Source organism: Prosopis cineraria, unplaced genomic scaffold, assembly GCF_029017545.1.
Source record: "Prosopis cineraria cultivar Desert tree isolate PC_DT_omini unplaced genomic scaffold, ASM2901754v1 PC4, whole genome shotgun sequence".
Classification (NCBI taxonomy): Eukaryota; Viridiplantae; Streptophyta; class Magnoliopsida; order Fabales; family Fabaceae; genus Prosopis; species Prosopis cineraria.
Window position 1 is genome coordinate 38,247,971 of NW_026555335.1, and position 15,771 is coordinate 38,263,741.

The 15,771-nt window shown below is 34.2% G+C and overlaps 4 protein-coding genes across 6 annotated transcripts; 2 read left to right on the top strand and 2 right to left on the bottom strand.

The window, feature by feature from the left end:
* The first annotated feature begins 2,395 nt into the window (after positions 1-2,395).
* On the top strand, positions 2,396-4,201 carry LOC129307859 (uncharacterized). Its single transcript, XM_054948789.1, has 4 exons — positions 2,396-2,520; positions 2,595-2,853; positions 2,955-3,149; positions 3,508-4,201. Exons 1-4 carry the CDS (start codon positions 2,432-2,434, stop codon positions 3,901-3,903), a joined length of 939 nt encoding a protein of 312 aa, XP_054804764.1. The 5' UTR covers positions 2,396-2,431; the 3' UTR covers positions 3,904-4,201.
* A 1,098-nt stretch (positions 4,202-5,299) lies between these two features.
* LOC129310073 (uncharacterized protein At4g14100-like) lies at positions 5,300-6,550 on the top strand. Its single transcript, XM_054951913.1, has 2 exons — positions 5,300-5,932; positions 6,313-6,550. The coding sequence occupies exons 1-2, from the start codon at positions 5,440-5,442 to the stop codon at positions 6,495-6,497; spliced, it is 678 nt and encodes a 225-aa protein (XP_054807888.1). The 5' UTR covers positions 5,300-5,439; the 3' UTR covers positions 6,498-6,550.
* A 1,369-nt stretch (positions 6,551-7,919) lies between these two features.
* LOC129309824 (uncharacterized) lies at positions 7,920-9,440 on the bottom strand. Its single transcript, XM_054951550.1, has 4 exons — positions 9,026-9,440; positions 8,856-8,914; positions 8,338-8,455; positions 7,920-8,230 (listed from the first exon to the last, which is right to left on the bottom strand). Exons 1-4 carry the CDS (start codon positions 9,268-9,270, stop codon positions 8,152-8,154), a joined length of 501 nt encoding a protein of 166 aa, XP_054807525.1. The 5' UTR covers positions 9,271-9,440; the 3' UTR covers positions 7,920-8,151.
* A 1,073-nt stretch (positions 9,441-10,513) lies between these two features.
* LOC129309766 (uncharacterized) lies at positions 10,514-14,684 on the bottom strand. Of its 3 annotated transcripts, none has more exons than XM_054951477.1 (7): positions 14,595-14,684; positions 14,194-14,371; positions 14,028-14,077; positions 12,837-13,137; positions 12,566-12,754; positions 12,282-12,464; positions 10,514-10,832 (listed from the first exon to the last, which is right to left on the bottom strand). In XM_054951477.1, exons 2-7 carry the CDS (start codon positions 14,347-14,349, stop codon positions 10,581-10,583), a joined length of 1,131 nt encoding a protein of 376 aa, XP_054807452.1. In that variant the 5' UTR covers positions 14,350-14,371; positions 14,595-14,684; the 3' UTR covers positions 10,514-10,580. The 3 variants fall into 3 exon arrangements, with proteins under 3 accessions (XP_054807452.1, XP_054807453.1, XP_054807450.1); XM_054951478.1 differs by having other exon boundaries at positions 14,194-14,246; positions 14,595-14,665; XM_054951475.1 differs by having other exon boundaries at positions 14,490-14,652.
* Between the last annotated feature and the right edge of the window lie 1,087 nt (positions 14,685-15,771).

The window sequence follows — 15,771 nt, forward strand, 5'->3', positions numbered from 1 at the left end:
CCATGCGTGGAGCAAATACGTGCACCCAATGCATGGTGACATGTGGAAAATTTATAAGTGTGTGATTAAGTCAACGGTCAGAGGTAAATGCACAAGAGAGGAAGTAGGCACTCTTATTTTCACTCATTTTCATTTACGAGCTTGAAAGATCTGATCCCACAACAAAACAAAATTTGGATTCTACTTCCTTATTCTTTAAATTTTTGAGAGATTCCATGAGAATAAGAAAACTGATTTTGATTCCATGATCTATTGATACATATGCTTTTGAATTTTTTGATTTCAAATTGAAACCAACATAACCTATATTATAATACAAACTCTGCAGAAAGGGTGCATTTTAAAAATACTATACCATTATAATTTAAAATATATGGTTTTTCATTATCTTTAACGTAATCTAAGAAATGAAGTTCATTATTGAACAACCTGAAAATATAACTGTAAAGTTTCTGAGAGATAAAAATTGTGAGTGAAGTAGAAAGAATTTAAAACCTAATAATAATATTTCAGAATTGAAGCATGGATCCAAAATTGAAATCATATTGCTTTGTCTTGCTATTAATTGCTTCACTTTAGATTAATTGCCATCTTCATCATCTTGATTAAGGGTGATTCAAAAAGAAGAAAATAAGTACTGATATGTGAAAATACCCACTAGTTCTCTCACTCCTCTCATGTGCATTTACCTTTGATTGTTAATTCGATCTTATGCTTGTAAAATTGCCACGCATTGGATGCGCGGATTTGCTCCAGGCATGGAATCCAAATCCTAAGAAATGACCGGCACTTTTTACATAGTGGAGCCACTTAGCATTCATATCTATTTGCCTCCTCTTCTCTTCCCTTAGTCTCTCATCATGGACGGTCCGTCATTCCCCTTTCTTTCTCCTTCGTCTTCACTGCTGCTTACTCTCCCTCCATCGCCGCTGCCGAGCACCTCGAACCCTCCTTTGGCTCAAAGTCGTCGAGCTAGTCAGCTCCCAAGGTTGAGATGGTTGGCTTAGTTCCACCTGCTCCTACTGCTACGATGTACAAGGCACAAAAGAATACACCCACTTGCAGTGACGACGCTTTTATGCAGTCTTCTTGTCTGACGCCTTTACCTCACTTCGGTGGCTAGAGTGGTGCTGGTAATGAAACTGATAGCATCAACACTCACATTCCCTGTACCAGAAAGTTGATTAGATATATAATGCTCACCAATGTTTGTTATGTATGACGAGCCCCATGCATATCGATAACTTGAAGGATGATACATCAGCTTTTCCATTATCAACCTTGATGAGGTTTTATATAATTAAATATGTATTTTCTTCCGTCAATGATGAAGCTGCATAAAATGAATAGCTTCTCATACAGACTAGCTGCTAGCTATATATGGTAAGGAGAAATTAATATTAACAAGATTAATTAGCTATGGCATATCTATGAATGCTTCAATAATTGAGGAACCGCCATTAACATTCTTCTCATGACTTTTGATTCTGAGGAACTGCGATAAAATCCTTCTTTACTGTTTTATCCCCTCTGCTGGCTTTGATCGGGTTTGAGATGCTCGGCAGCGGCAATGGAGGAAGAGCAAGCAGCAGTGAAGACAAAGAAAGGGGAATGAAGGATCGTCCATGATGAGAGAGAAAAGGAAGGGAGGAAGAGGAGACAATCGTCCCTAAGAGGCAAAGAGATATAAATATCATATTAGCATATAAGTGGAACCATCACCTAAAAAGTGCCATCTTTTACCCTTAGTGTTTGGAGGGTCAGATGCAACAAAATTAAAAGTTTAAATCAAAGTTTTTACATATTTTATAAGTTTAGGATGCTATTTGTATAATATTTTAGAGGGTATAATGCTTATTAAACCTGAAAAAAAAACCTTTTATATTATCAATACAAATATAAGTGAGTGAGTCTATTATGTAAATATTTAAAACTCAATTTACCTAAACTCTTTATTATAAAATATAGAAAGAAATTGAGGTTAACTTTGTTCATACAAATATGTTGCTTTTTCTTAGATCACATTCAAATATTTTGAGACTTAATCAAGAGTATACCTCTTTTTTCTGTCCATAAATTTGAAACCCTCCAACTTGGTTGACTGTCGGTAAAAATATATTACACTATTATTGCATGTGTGTGGGTATTAAAAGTTAAAACCAAACATATAACCGGAGAACTAACATATAGTTAAACTACATATATAAAACAAGGGAATTAATGGTTGTGGAGGGAGGTGGCCGGAGGAAGCGGAAGCAAAGTTAGTGGGAAGAAGAGCTGAAGTATAGTTCAACCACGTTGACCGAACAGCATGGACCAGCCACGTGGCATGCGTTGACCATGCCTTCTTTTTCTTTCCCTACAAGGAAATGAATTACCTCAATGAATGAATGAATCCCACTCAAACTAAGACACAGACAGAGACACAGACATGGGGCACAAAGACAGAGACAAATCCAAAGACAAGCGACGCCAAGAGATCTCCCTCCTCCGAACTATCCCTTATTCTGATCATCAGAGGTTCTTCTCTTTCCAATCTTCACGTTTGGATTTCATATATGTCATAGTTCTTCACAAAATCGGAGGATTCGCAGGTGGTGGTCCAAGGAAACTGTCGCTGTTGTCACCGGGGGAAACAGAGGAATTGGGTTTGAGATTTCCAGACAGCTTGCCGGCCATGGATTGACTGTGATCCTCACATCCAGAGATGCTAGTGTTGGCGTTGAATCCACCAAGGTCTTGCAAGAAGGTGGCCTTGATGTTGACTGTCACCAGCTTGATATATTAGACTCTTCGTCCATCAGCGATTTTACCGACTGGTTGAAGGAAAAACATGGTGGTCTAGATATTCTGGTCAGTTACATATATCTTCTTCTTCTACTCTGTTTTCATTTCAAATCTCCAAGATATATCCATGTGGAAGAAATGGCCCTTGATGTTATTGTTGTGTGCAGATAAACAATGCTGGTGTTAACTTCAACTTTGGATCTGATAACTCTGTTGAGAATGCCCGTATGGTTTGTGAAACAAATTACTTCGGTACCAAGAGGATGATCGAAGCTATGATCCCATTGATGAAGCCTTCTTCTCACTGTGCTCGCATTGTAAATGTGAGCACTCGTCTCAGTCGACTAAGTAGCAAGCGAAATGTAAGTAATGTACTAGTTTCTTTTTAAATTTCTATTATCCGATATCTTCTTGTGCCTACCCTCTCCAGTTGATTCTATCATGATCTCTTGCTTGTTGATTCTACTGTTGATATTGCAATTCAACATGCTTTTTCTACCCAAAGATTCACATTCTGGAACGTAAAATTGCACAAAACTTGCTCAACATGGCGAAAGAGTTTACTATATCAGAAGCCTTCTTAGTCTACAATAGATATGCATGAGCATACATATAAGTTGTTATTTAGATAAGAAGTATATCAAACCCATTGAATCTCATGCCATTTCTTATAGTATTGTGTTGGTTGTGGAAACTGATGATGGATTGAGTGAGTGGCAGAAACTGGAGAATGAAGAAGTGAAGGCACAACTAAGCGATGAAGAAAACCTGACAGAGGAAGTGATTGATGGGATGGTGAACAAATTTCTGCAGCAAGCAGAAGATGGGACATGGAAGGAAGGAGGATGGCCTCCATCACACACAGACTACACGGTGTCGAAGCTGGCGGTGAATGCATACACAAGATTCATGGCAAAGAAGCTGTTAGAGAGGCCAGATGGTGAGAAGATTTACATAAACTGTTACTGTCCAGGTTGGGTGAAGACCGCTCTCACAGGTTATGCAGGGAACATGACTGTTGAGGAAGGTGCTGATACTGGTGTCTGGCTTGCCCTTCTTCCTGATCAAGCCATTACTGGCAAGTTCTTTGCAGAGAGAAGAGAGATCAAGTTCTGAGAAGATGTGTTTTTGGGGGTTATAGTTATAAAAATAGAGCTTGCTAGAGAGAAGCTAAGAAATCTGGTTGTGTGTGAATGGGAAGCAATTTATTCATGTTTTTGTATTGAGATGAAAATGATAGAATTAACTAGAATGGACCTGATGAATCCATTGATGTGGCATCCAGAGAGGTGTTTTCAAGCACTCAAGTGATTGCGAGTTCAGACCATGTCTGATGACATTATGAGCATGAGTTCACAATCAGTTTGAAGTTGTTGCTGCGTCATGTTCAACAATCAACACCTTTATATATTTATTTATGTTTTTTTTTTGTTTTGCATAGGTAAATTCCTGCTTTTCGGATTTGTGTTTTATAAATGTATTTTATTACATTATTTTTAAGTTATAATCATATCATTTATAAGTGTGTTTTAAAATTTTGTATGATATCCTCTTTCTATTCCAACTTATTTGTTGTTTCTTAAAAATAGTGAAATGATATGGTAAAATGTAAGTAGTATTTTACTTAAAATACTCTGGAATGCCTTTTCACTAATTTGATGGAGCTATTCCCTCAAAAAAAAAAACAAAAAACAAAAAAAAGTGGGGCCATTTTAAATATTCTCTTACTAATAGAAAGAGATAATGAAAGATTCAGATTGCAATGAGTGTAAAAGCATGCGGAGATCTTGATGAGTCTACTCAGTTCATTTAAATCTTCTTAATATAATGAACTAATGGTTAAAAACAAAGGTCCAATAAGAAAAATGATTAACTCCTAATTAAAAATTTTAAAATAATGATAATTCTAAAAAAATTACAAAAATTCTAAAATGATAAATTTTTTTAATAAAAAGTCAAATATGTATAATGAAACGTTAAAAAAAAATAGATAATAACAGTGTTAAGAGAAAAAAAAAAAAGAAGCAGTAAAAATATCCAATAAATTATAGATCTTTTGAAATAGAGGACCTAGATTAGTTAATTAAATTTTTTTATTAAAAGTATATTAATTATTGATTTGCATGTGTATATAAGTTGAAGTTAGCTGGTGACATTTGGGTTTTTTTTTTTTTATAATGTTATAAGAATTGGATAGGGCAAGATGATTCTACCAATCAATTAAGAATCAGGGAAGAATAGAACTATGAACTATTAGAACCAGTCAATGAACCGATAACAATTTTTTTAAAAAAATTAGTGTTTTAAAACTATAACTTATTCATTTTTGTACATGATAAACATTGGGAAATGAAAAGAAATAAGGGATAAAGAGGCAAAAATATATAATATATTATCAAATTATAAATTATGAAATAAATTTATAAGTTTTATGTTAAATTATAATTTTTGTTGCTCAAAAAAAGAATATGCCGTTCGACAAACCGTGAACTGGTTTTAACGGCGCATCCCATCTTCATCACCCGAAGGGGCAAGAACTGTTTTTCACTGTTCGCTGTTTGAAGAACTTGCGGAATTGAAAGAAAGCAACCTCTTATTTCTTATCTTCTCCAATTTTCACTCTTCTCTCCTGCAAATTCTTGGAAGGGGAGAATGGCGTCTTCAGTGGAAGAAGCCATCTCTTTCTCAGCGTTACTCCTCCTTCTGTTCTCCTCCTCGTTCCTCTTCCCTTCAAAGGCAACGACGAACCCGACTGGGGATCCAACTCCGACTCCTTGGCCCCTTCAATTCCACTCGTTTCTGTTCATGAACAACACCGGAAAACTCCAGAAAGTGGACCTCTGGTACGACTGGCCCAACGGTCGCAACTTCAACATCATCCAGAATCAGCTGGGAGAGCTCAAATACGACCTCGAATGGGACAACGGCACCTCCTACATCTACACTCTCGATCCTTCCAATCAGAAATGTAGGATTTTGCATTTCCCCGTCGGAATTCTCCGCCCTAATTGGCTTGACGGCGCCACCTATCTTGGCAAGCATTACGTCGATAACTTCCTCTGTAATTTGTGGCAGAAAGTCGACTTTATCTGGTACTACGAGGACGTCCTTACTCACAGACCTGTCAAGTGGATCTTCTATACAGGTACTCCAGTGTTCCTTTCCTTCCACAATCATCCATGTATATACATAATCACTGAACAATCACATTATTTGAAATCGAAATAAGCTGCAATCCACCACCTATATTAATTATTAATTATTAATAGTAATAGTATAAAGGTGAATGCATTAAACGGGAATATACCAGTTTAGAGATGACGCGCGTTAATCATTCAGACATCTATTTCCGCTTCTGAACGTGAACTCATAGGTTTACCTTGAAGACCAAATCCATTCAGACGCTTGTTTAATAGTCATCTTAATGCATAAACATATAAATGCAAAAGATGTGGTGAATAAAGTGACACATTAGTGATATGAATAGTGAAATGTTTTGAGCTGTTCTTATATTGGGGAGTGCAGGAATGATTGCTCATGTGATGACATTTGAGGTTGGGGCAGTGCTTGAGGACGAGAAGTGGCAGGCTCCCGTTTACTGCTTTGCTGAGGCTGAAGGAGGTGAGATTCCTCTGTTTGAAGCTACTGTGCATAGTGATTCTCTTGGGAAGTTGATGAGAGGAACATCTAATGCTGTTGATGCTATGTAATTATGGAAACCCTTTATATATAATTATGTCAATCAATAATTAAGTTTTTTTTTAATTTCTACTTTTCAATTGGTTTAACAATGCTTGAATATGATTTGGTAATGCTAAATATCATATAGCCATATAAAAAAATAGTGAAATTGTTTTCTCATATTTTATTTTGGTCAATTCCTTATATAATAAGTTTTGGTTAGAGGAAGTATTAGGAGAAGATACATTGCGTCCGTTAAATTGGAAATTTCAATTGATTAAATGAAAATTTTAGCACGAGAACTGAAGAAAGTTAGATTATACTGAAACAATTAAAATTTTAAAGCAAAATTAAATATCACACATTAGCTTATAATTTGGAGAATATATTGTGTTTTTGTATATTTGAAACTTTATGAAAAATTGCTAGTAAATCCCTTTTTAGAACTGAAATTGTGCTAGAGAACTAAAAAACTTGGGTACAAAAAGATAGGCTAAGGGTGCAAGCAAAGAGTTATGAAATTCCAAACCTATTTACTTACATCCTGAGTTTATTGTTTGCACTCTAGTCATTTGGTCTTCCAAACACAATTTTGATTCCAGGAAGAGGTTTACTAACAATTTTCCCAAATTTTATTTCTTTCACGATTTTTCTTTTTGGCTCCATTGAATGCATACAAAGTTTTATCATATAGCCTATAATATAAAAATTCTAATAGGCCGTACAATTCACAAAACTATATAAATAGCATAACTTAACTTTCATGCTTTTATCTAAAGATACTCCATTTTAAGTAGCATAGCTTATTTTTCAAACTACGTAAGTACAATTCATACAAGTTCAATGTGAAAATAGATACTCCATTTATTTCATATTATAAAGAATTTTTACCTAAAGCTCATATACTAAGAGAAACAGAGACACTTTTTTTTAGCTTAGAGTGCACATTTTTTTCCACTTTTTCCTTTTAGTACTTATCATTCATTAATTGTTTTTAACAGTTACCTTTTTTAGGCAAGTAATTTTGATTTACTCAAAGGAATATTTAAATAAAAAGATATTAATTACCCTAAAAATTTCATAAAATGATTTATATATTGAAATATAATACTCCTTTTGTTTAAAAAATGTAAGGCATTTTTAACTGAATCTAACCCTCAATAAAATAGTTATCTATTTTTCAACTAACCCCATCTTTTCATATTTACTTCTATTAAATATCTTACAATAAATATAAAATCATTATCAATAGGACACTTTGAAAAAAAAAACAATGATTACACTTTAAAAAACTAAAAATGTTTTACATTTTTTAACATCTAACTCTCCAAAAAATACCTTATATTTTTAATAGAAGTAATACTTCTCAAAAAATATATTATATATAAGATCGAAGAAGTATTAATTTAATTTGATTGGGCATAAAGCCATAGAGCATTGGGGTGCTAGACTGAGTAAAAAGCACTTGATTAAATTATTATAAGATAATCATTTGGGAAGATACATGAGATTGATTGTCACCTTTTTTTTCCGTAGTTCATGCTTCTGCTTACAACACAAGGGAAAGTGAAGAAAGGGAGCAAAAAGGAATCAGAGGACAGGTGAACAACAAAAGCAGAAGAAGAGGGAGAAAATCCGAGAGTCTATAATTCAGATATAGAAGGAACAAGAACAGAAAAGATCCTAATACTGGCTGTTCAGATAGAAGTATAACCCAGCAAGGGCCACAATCCCCACCACCACTGCAATAGGAAGAGCCTTCCTGTGCACAGAGATGTTACATTGCATTGTTACTACACATCATCAATCTTTGATGCTTGCTAGGCATGGAGATCAAAAATTAGGACTTGTATTGTCGGCTTTACTTACCCAATTGCTTCATCTCTCTGAAGCTCGGCTTTCCTCGCCTTTCTCACATCTGTACTATTGGCATCTTTCGCCACTGCTGGTGCGTATGGCTTAAACCTTCGTTTTGGAGCACCACACACTGCACATTCATTTCAGTTCAACTCAATTACCATCCCTTCTTTTCTAAGGACATGCACCAACCCATTTAACCTTCATTTTCTTCTCTCATGACTGTCATTATCGTATGTAAACGTGATGATATCTATTGGTTTTCTCTATTCTTCAATTATCTTTCAATCCACCCAACAAGTAAACAGCAGAAGAGCCAAGAACATTGTAACATTTCCTTTAGACAAACCCACACAGTTCAGTGTATTCGGTTATTTCACTGTTTCTCCTTCAGAATGAAGTACACGACTAAGATTGTTGCGCACATGATAAAATCACATGCTTCTCTAGACAATTAACAAAAATTAGGGAACAAATTAAAAAAGGGAAAAAAATCCTGCATCAGTAGCGAGAGTGAAGTAGTTAATTACCGGGGCAGAAGTAATTATCAGGCAATTTCTCAAAGGGAGTCCTCTCGTTGTAAATATAGCTGCATCAATAAAATATAGAAGAAAAAATTACTGCATATAAACTAACATTCCACTGATCATACTCTTAATTTACAAGCTGCAATGAAGTTGATGGAAAAGATGAGAGGAACCCGCAATCACGACAGATATAGGACTGCTTGGAAGCGACGCGCATGGAAATCCTGGGCGCTCGGGAAATAAGATTTCGATGATTAGGCAGAAGCAAGAGATTAATAGAACCGCAGAAGAAAGACGATTTGAGAGCAAAAGGATCAGAGGGTGATCGAAGGCCAGCATTAGGAGGAGGGGCAAATGAAGAAGAAATGGATTTGGGAGGGTGAAAGGTGGCGGTGGGAACCTGCATCTGCAGGGCCATGATTGTTGGGATTTGGTGTGAATCACAGATGAAGAACTGTGAGGGAAGAAGAAGAAGAAGATAAGAGTGGTTCTGAAGCCTACGTGGCAAGCGTGGCCTTCGCACTCCCACACAGACACAAGCCCCTTTCCCTTGCTTTCCATCTCTTCCTTTACTTCGCCCTGTTGAGCGACAACGGACAATCTTTGGACGCAATTGTATTTTGGGATAATCACGTTTAAAAACATTTCAAAAGAATTATTCATTAAACAAAATTAATATAAAATTATTATTATTATTAAAATCATAAAATAATATTAAAGAATTGTTTTTTTTAAATAACGACTTGTTATTAGTTATTATTTACAAATATTTTTTAAAAAATTTTTGAAGATAATTTTTTCTTTAATTTTTTTTCTTTGTAGCTAAAATATTATTTTGATTTTTCAATTTTATAAAATATTTTTTTTATTTTTGTAACCTCACACTATTAGTTTTAAATAATTATTTTTATATAAATTATTATTATTTTAAAAAATTAAACTTAATATATCAATTTTTAATATTTTTGTCAATATTTTAAAAATGTAAATTTGTGATAAAACAAATAGTATTAAAATTATAGGATTGAAAAAATACTTTATAAAATTAAAAAATTAAAATAAAATTTTATGTAAATTTAAATGACTAAATGCATACTTTAATTTTTTTTTTCTCAATAAGTTTCCAAATGTATATCCACTGAAATGATGTTAATTATTGAGTCCTCAAAACCTTAAACAATAACCTTTTAACTAAATTTTTATAGATTTGAACATTCAACCTTTTTAAAAAATCAATTTTTCTTCTATTCAATCTTGCTACTTAATCTATTCATATTTATAAGGCGGAAGCAATTTTAGGTCATTTATACAAATCATTGAAGCATTGTTTCCCAATTTGCTTTTCACATTTACTCTTTTCTCCAGTTATTTGACACTCTTTTCTATATACTCATAACTTTTTAAAAAAATAAAAAAATTTACCCTAACTTAACTCTCCTCTATAAGAAAGGAAAACATGCCAACAAACATGCCAATGTTAGGTTTAAACCCGAAATCTTTTTCAAATGAGGCAGGTGAAGTAATCAATAGAAAAACTAGCACTTGTATACTCTAATTGTAGATGGGTTGCATTGAAAATCTGAATTTTACCCAAAAAAAAGAAAAGAAAAAAAAGTGAATGCTTCACTTGCATGACTTACTCCTCCCACGTAAGATAAACAGAAACTAAATATGCTTACACCTATTTGGCCTTAGAGTTATGGTGATCATACAGAACGCAAGAGCAGGCTAAACACTAGCAGGGATGAATTCACTAGACCTAGCCTTCCTCTGCAGGCATTCAAGAACATTGTCAAAACATTTTGTGAAAGAATCCAGCACCTCACTTTCTAGCTGTGATCCAACATCATTCCAATCAATTCCCAACTTCTCTATTGCGTTGTATATGCGCTGGGCCTCCGAGACTTCTGCGTCTAGGGTTCTTGAAACAATACCATGGTCCATAAATGCTTTTAGAGCTTGCTCTGGTATGGTTGAAATCTGCAGAGACAGCAAGCAATATTGAGAAAGTTATATTTCTGTCAACTTTCTCTTACAATCAATCCAAATTTGTTATGATTCTCGCATTTATTTTCGTGGCAAATCTATAAAAATTCTTAGGCAGGTAATTCATTTAAAAAAAGTTTTGTGAAACAAGCTGTCAAAAAAAAAAAAAGAAGTAAACATTTCAAAATGCTGCTGAAAAGTGTAACCATAGAGGATCCCATTTGCATATTCCAATCTGGATCTTTTTGTTGTTTACAGATACAAAACGATGAAAAGTTGGGATGCTTAATCTCTGTTTGGTTGGGGGGAGAGGAGGAATTTTGCTCTCCTTCCCTTATTTGGTTTGGAAAAGGGGAGGGGATAATTTTCTCCCCTCCCCTCCAAATTGGGGGGATTGAGAAAGGAGAGATATATTTTTACTGTACAATGACTAATATGCCTCCTCTTTTAATTTTTATTCTTCATCTTTTTAAACAAGTTCAACAATGATAGATTTTTAATAATATATTTAATAATGATAATTACTCTACATACTTATAATTACATGTTAAAAATATTCATAACTAGATTTTATTAGAAAATTTTTTTAATAACATAAGAGTAAAGTTGTTTATATGTACTTATTTTTCCTTCCCTCCCCTCTTGAACCAAATAAGGTAACATTAAAACCCTCCCCTTTCCTCTATTACAATCTGATCCCTCACCTTCCCTCTATTAAAATCCCTCCCCTCCTCCCCCTCAAAACCAAGCACACCCTTAAATACACTTAGTATCAATATGGTATATAAGTAGGTTGGCTTTCTCACTTCAATAGCTAACCATTTTTTTAAATTCTGTGAACAAAAATTTAAATAAGTTGAATCCTGAGAACTCACCAAAGTCAAGACAAGCCTCTTGACTCAGAGTGAATATTAAGATACTTATATATTACTCAGTAACAATGGAATTCAAACTCATACCCTAGTGCGATATGAGTCATATCCTTACTAATTGGACCAACTTTCATTAGTTTCAATAGTCAACTTTTGGTAGGGTTCCATAGCTCACTCAAGTACTTGTCACATTTAGAGAGAGAGAGAGATTAAAAAATGAGTGTAAATATAAGTGAATTCAATACACAGTCATACGTTTTTGTATCACTTTTTTCTTCAAAAGCATGATTGCATGATTATAGGGGATCTAATTTATATAGTTCAATTAAAATTATTTGCAATTAGCACGAGTAACTGCATAAGTTACATTGAAAAATTGCAGGTCTCACAATCAATTCTATTGCGTTACTCTACAAATACATGATTATATATGAGTGAAAGATTTAATTTGGACACACACACTCACACGTTTATAGTTTACTTGTTCTCTAAACTCAGTCTACTGAGAATTTCTCAAAACTTCTGCACACTGATTCATCGATGAAGGCAGTAGAAAAGCGAGATAGCTCACCGTATCTGGTCCAATAAGAGAAGCAACATATAGGGTGTCAGGGTAAGTTGGATTTTTCACATTTGTTGAGGCCCACATCAGCCTCTGCTTCTTGGCACCTCTCTTCTCCAGACGCTCCCATCTTGGACCAGAAAACTTCTTCTGGTAAATCTGGTAAGCTAAAACTGCTTGAGCTACTGCAGCCTAAACAATTTGTAAAACAATGTCAGGAAAAAAACAGAAGCCAATATGAAAGAGGACAAATACTCGGGTTTCCTTCCACAAGTTTGATAGATGCTCCATACCTTTCCTCTTAGACCTAGAGCCTCAACAGTACCGATCCCTGTGAGTATCTTGTCGATTACGCTATCTACTCTACTGATGTAAAAAGCTGCCGCACTTTGAACCATAGAAAGGTCAGTGACGGAAGAAGCTTCAAGCCCATCTAAGTAAGCATCAATGACTGCTTCATATTTAGAGAGACAGAATATGAGCTGTCCAAACACACAAACAACAGTCATATTTTTGCTGGATGACCAAGGTTTCATAACACTAGAATGCACATGAAACACTTACAGCGACATTTACGCTTATCCCCTGAGAAATGACCTCCTTTATAGAAGGAAGGGATTCTTCAGTTGCTGGAATCTTTATATAAACATTAGGACATCCAACCTTTTTATGGAGCCATTTTGCTTGCTCAGTTGTTTCTCTTGCATCGTCTGCCAGTTTGGGGGAAACTTCAACAGACACGTACCCATCTTCCCCATCTTTTTCATTGTAGATAGGCTCCAAGAGCTTGCAGGTATCTTGTATGTCCTTCACAACCAATTCCCAGTAGGCATTTTCCATGTCTTTCCCTGACTTAACTAATTCCCTGCTTGACCACAAATCAAAGAAATGATGCTAATTGCCAGAAAGTCAAGCATCATTTGTTGCCCATTCTGGATCTACAGAAGCAAAAAATTGCGTTCCTTGTTTTTCCTAGTTGAGATCTTACAAACTTCACCGTTCAAATGGGTTGAACTGTGTGTTACAGATCGTAGTAGGCTATCCATATAAGCTACAGGCCGCAACTTTCACCCGGCTTATATATAACTATGCTGGGAACCCAACGGCAGAAATACACAAGATAAAGAAAAGAGAAAATAGCACGAATATTTAACGTAATTTGATTCCTTAAATGGACTTGAATTCTTTTTCCACCCCACAAAAATTTATAACTCTTATGATTTTTTACCAAGAAAATTGCAAACCTCTCTTTATACAAATGCGAAGAAAAAAAATTGCAAAACGTTCTTTGGATACAATCTTGAATGAAAAGATTAGAAAACTCTTCTTACAAATCATAGTTTTCAAAAACTCCAATCGCACCTTTGTTAATCCTATGCATAAGAAACTCTAATCTTTTTTCTTAATCTCTTAATTGATGTAGGGGAGAGAGAAATAGTATTTAAAAAAAAATCAGTCTCTCGTTCGAAGTTCTAAACATCTTTTCATTATCTTAAAATCCAATTCTATTGTTAAAATTTAGTGTCCGTCCCCCTTATTTGGGAGTTGCAAAAAATAGTCCCAATAATGTTATAGATAGTGTTAGTCTATCCATAAACCCATTAAGTCATAGACCACAATTTCTACCTGAATTTAGAACTAATTATTCTATTGATACTTTTTTTTTTTGGGAACCTTTTAACACCTCCTTGCACATGCAATTTTTCTTAACCCTGATAGTAAATTTTGCGATGGTACAAGTACGAATGAAATTACCTCAATTGCTCGTTGTAGGCATTGGATAATGATATGGCTTTGTCCAAAATCTGCATATTCGAGCATCAAACTAAAATCAAAATCCTACATTGTCACGCAGAAATAGTATGAAAACAATACAATCCCAGTTTAAGATAGCACTGAATGAAGTTACTGCACTAATTACCGCCGGATTGCTAGTGACTCCTCTGATTCCTCTTGCAATCCATGGAAGCAAATCTGTAACAGGACGGCAAAGATTGTCATAATAGGGGCTCTGCTTTTGCTTTCCGTAGAGATCATGCAACATCGTTCTCTTCGCGCTTGTCCCATCAGCATCCATTTTTATCGCCCAACACTTATAACTGATTGTGAAATACCCACACAAACGAAAAAAGCACAGAGAAAGAGAAAGAAATTTTTTTTCAAAACACGAATTTCCAGAAAGATGTGGAGCGAGGCGAAGAAAACTAAAGAACTAACTTGAAGGGTCTATTGTTCACCCAACTTCGATGACCACACGAATTTGAACATGGAAAGACACTGAATCTAATAGCGAAAGCCATTGCAATGGAGAAAGATTCTTACAACTTCGAAGTTTCTGGAGGAGAAGATGAGGAAAATCTCGTGAGGAAGGTGATCTTTGTGGCCCGTTTGGTTTAAAGAATCGGAGGGAATATAATGTAATCCTAGAAAATGAAATATAATGTAATAAGAATTATGCATATATTTGTTTGGTATATTATATAAGAAAGACTATTATGATATAAAATATAGTTGTGATGCTTTATTAATGTAATTTTTTTTATAGTATATGATATAATCTCTTTTACTTAATGTAATTTCTTTTACCTTATCTAATGCCAATCAAACAGTTGAAATTCTGTAATGCATTAGGGAAATAAGTAATTTGCATCAAACCAAACAAGCTATTAATCTAGTTGGTTTCTCTCAATTTATTTTCTTTTTTATTTTTATTTTTTTACTTTCTATCTCAATCAAATTTTAAGTTGTTAGGATTTAACTTCTTCTAAAAATGTTGGCAAAAAAAATTCTTCTAAAAATATTTTTTATTTTTATTATAATCTTAAATCTTGAATTATAATTTAAATCAAATTTATTATATTTTTAAATTTATTTATTTATTTTCCTTAATTTTACATCTTTAATACTAATTTTGCAAACAATTAAATTTAAAATTTTGATTCTAAGAGTTGGAAATACAAGAAAGCAGGAGAAGCCAATTCTCACTTTAATTAACAAAGCTTGAGGTGAGAGAGTAAGAATAGAATAATTCAATGTTTTGAAATTTCGATCGGACAGTCCGACTGTTGATCACTTAACAAAATGACTTTGTTTAACCATTTGAATCACTTTTGTATTTGGATCAGGTTGACCCGAGCGATTTTAAGAGAAACAAATATGACCTAGAAACCAAAACAAGTCAACCCAATATCAAGCTTAAAATTAAAAAAATACGATAAATTATTTAGATTTACAATTTCTCTTCTCTAATAGCTCGTCATCTTCTGTCTTCTCTTATCTAATATCTGATCTCTACTTTACAACTCAAGCTCAAATTTTGACTTCTCCTCCAACTCTAATGATCTAACCTTTGGCATCAAAATCAGAAGCTCGTAAGTTGTGACATGACTACATGCTTCCAATTCTAGCATTTTGTTTTAAGATTATGAGCAGTGGCAAAGCCAAGATCCGAAGTCAAGGGGTGCAACATAAGTTATTTTAAAAATTAGTAATTTTTTAA

Excerpts from the sequence above, each read along its gene's own strand:
- LOC129307859 (XM_054948789.1), top strand. The coding sequence starts at position 2,432 with ATGGGGCACAAAGACAGAGACAAATCCAAAGACAAGCGACGCCAAGAG. Across the intron at positions 2,521-2,594 it reads CCTTATTCTGATCATCAGAG|GTGGTGGTCCAAGGAAACTG; the intron begins GTTCTTCTCTTT and ends GAGGATTCGCAG. Across the intron at positions 3,150-3,507 it reads GACTAAGTAGCAAGCGAAAT|AAACTGGAGAATGAAGAAGT; the intron begins GTAAGTAATGTA and ends AGTGAGTGGCAG.
- LOC129310073 (XM_054951913.1), top strand. The coding sequence starts at position 5,440 with ATGGCGTCTTCAGTGGAAGAAGCCATCTCTTTCTCAGCGTTACTCCTC. Across the intron at positions 5,933-6,312 it reads CAAGTGGATCTTCTATACAG|GAATGATTGCTCATGTGATG; the intron begins GTACTCCAGTGT and ends TGGGGAGTGCAG.
- LOC129309824 (XM_054951550.1), bottom strand. The coding sequence starts at position 9,270 with ATGGCCCTGCAGATGCAGGTTCCCACCGCCACCTTTCACCCTCCCAAA. Across the intron at positions 8,915-9,025 it reads TATATCTGTCGTGATTGCGG|CTATATTTACAACGAGAGGA; the intron begins GTTCCTCTCATC and ends TTATTGATGCAG. Across the intron at positions 8,231-8,337 it reads CAGAGAGATGAAGCAATTGG|GAAGGCTCTTCCTATTGCAG; the intron begins GTAAGTAAAGCC and ends CTCTGTGCACAG.
- LOC129309766 (XM_054951475.1), bottom strand. The coding sequence starts at position 14,572 with ATGGCTTTCGCTATTAGATTCAGTGTCTTTCCATGTTCAAATTCGTGT. Across the intron at positions 14,078-14,193 it reads GAGTCACTAGCAATCCGGCG|ATTTTGGACAAAGCCATATC; the intron begins GTAATTAGTGCA and ends TCGAATATGCAG. Across the intron at positions 12,465-12,565 it reads CTCTAGGTCTAAGAGGAAAG|GCTGCAGTAGCTCAAGCAGT; the intron begins GTATGGAGCATC and ends CAAATTGTTTAG.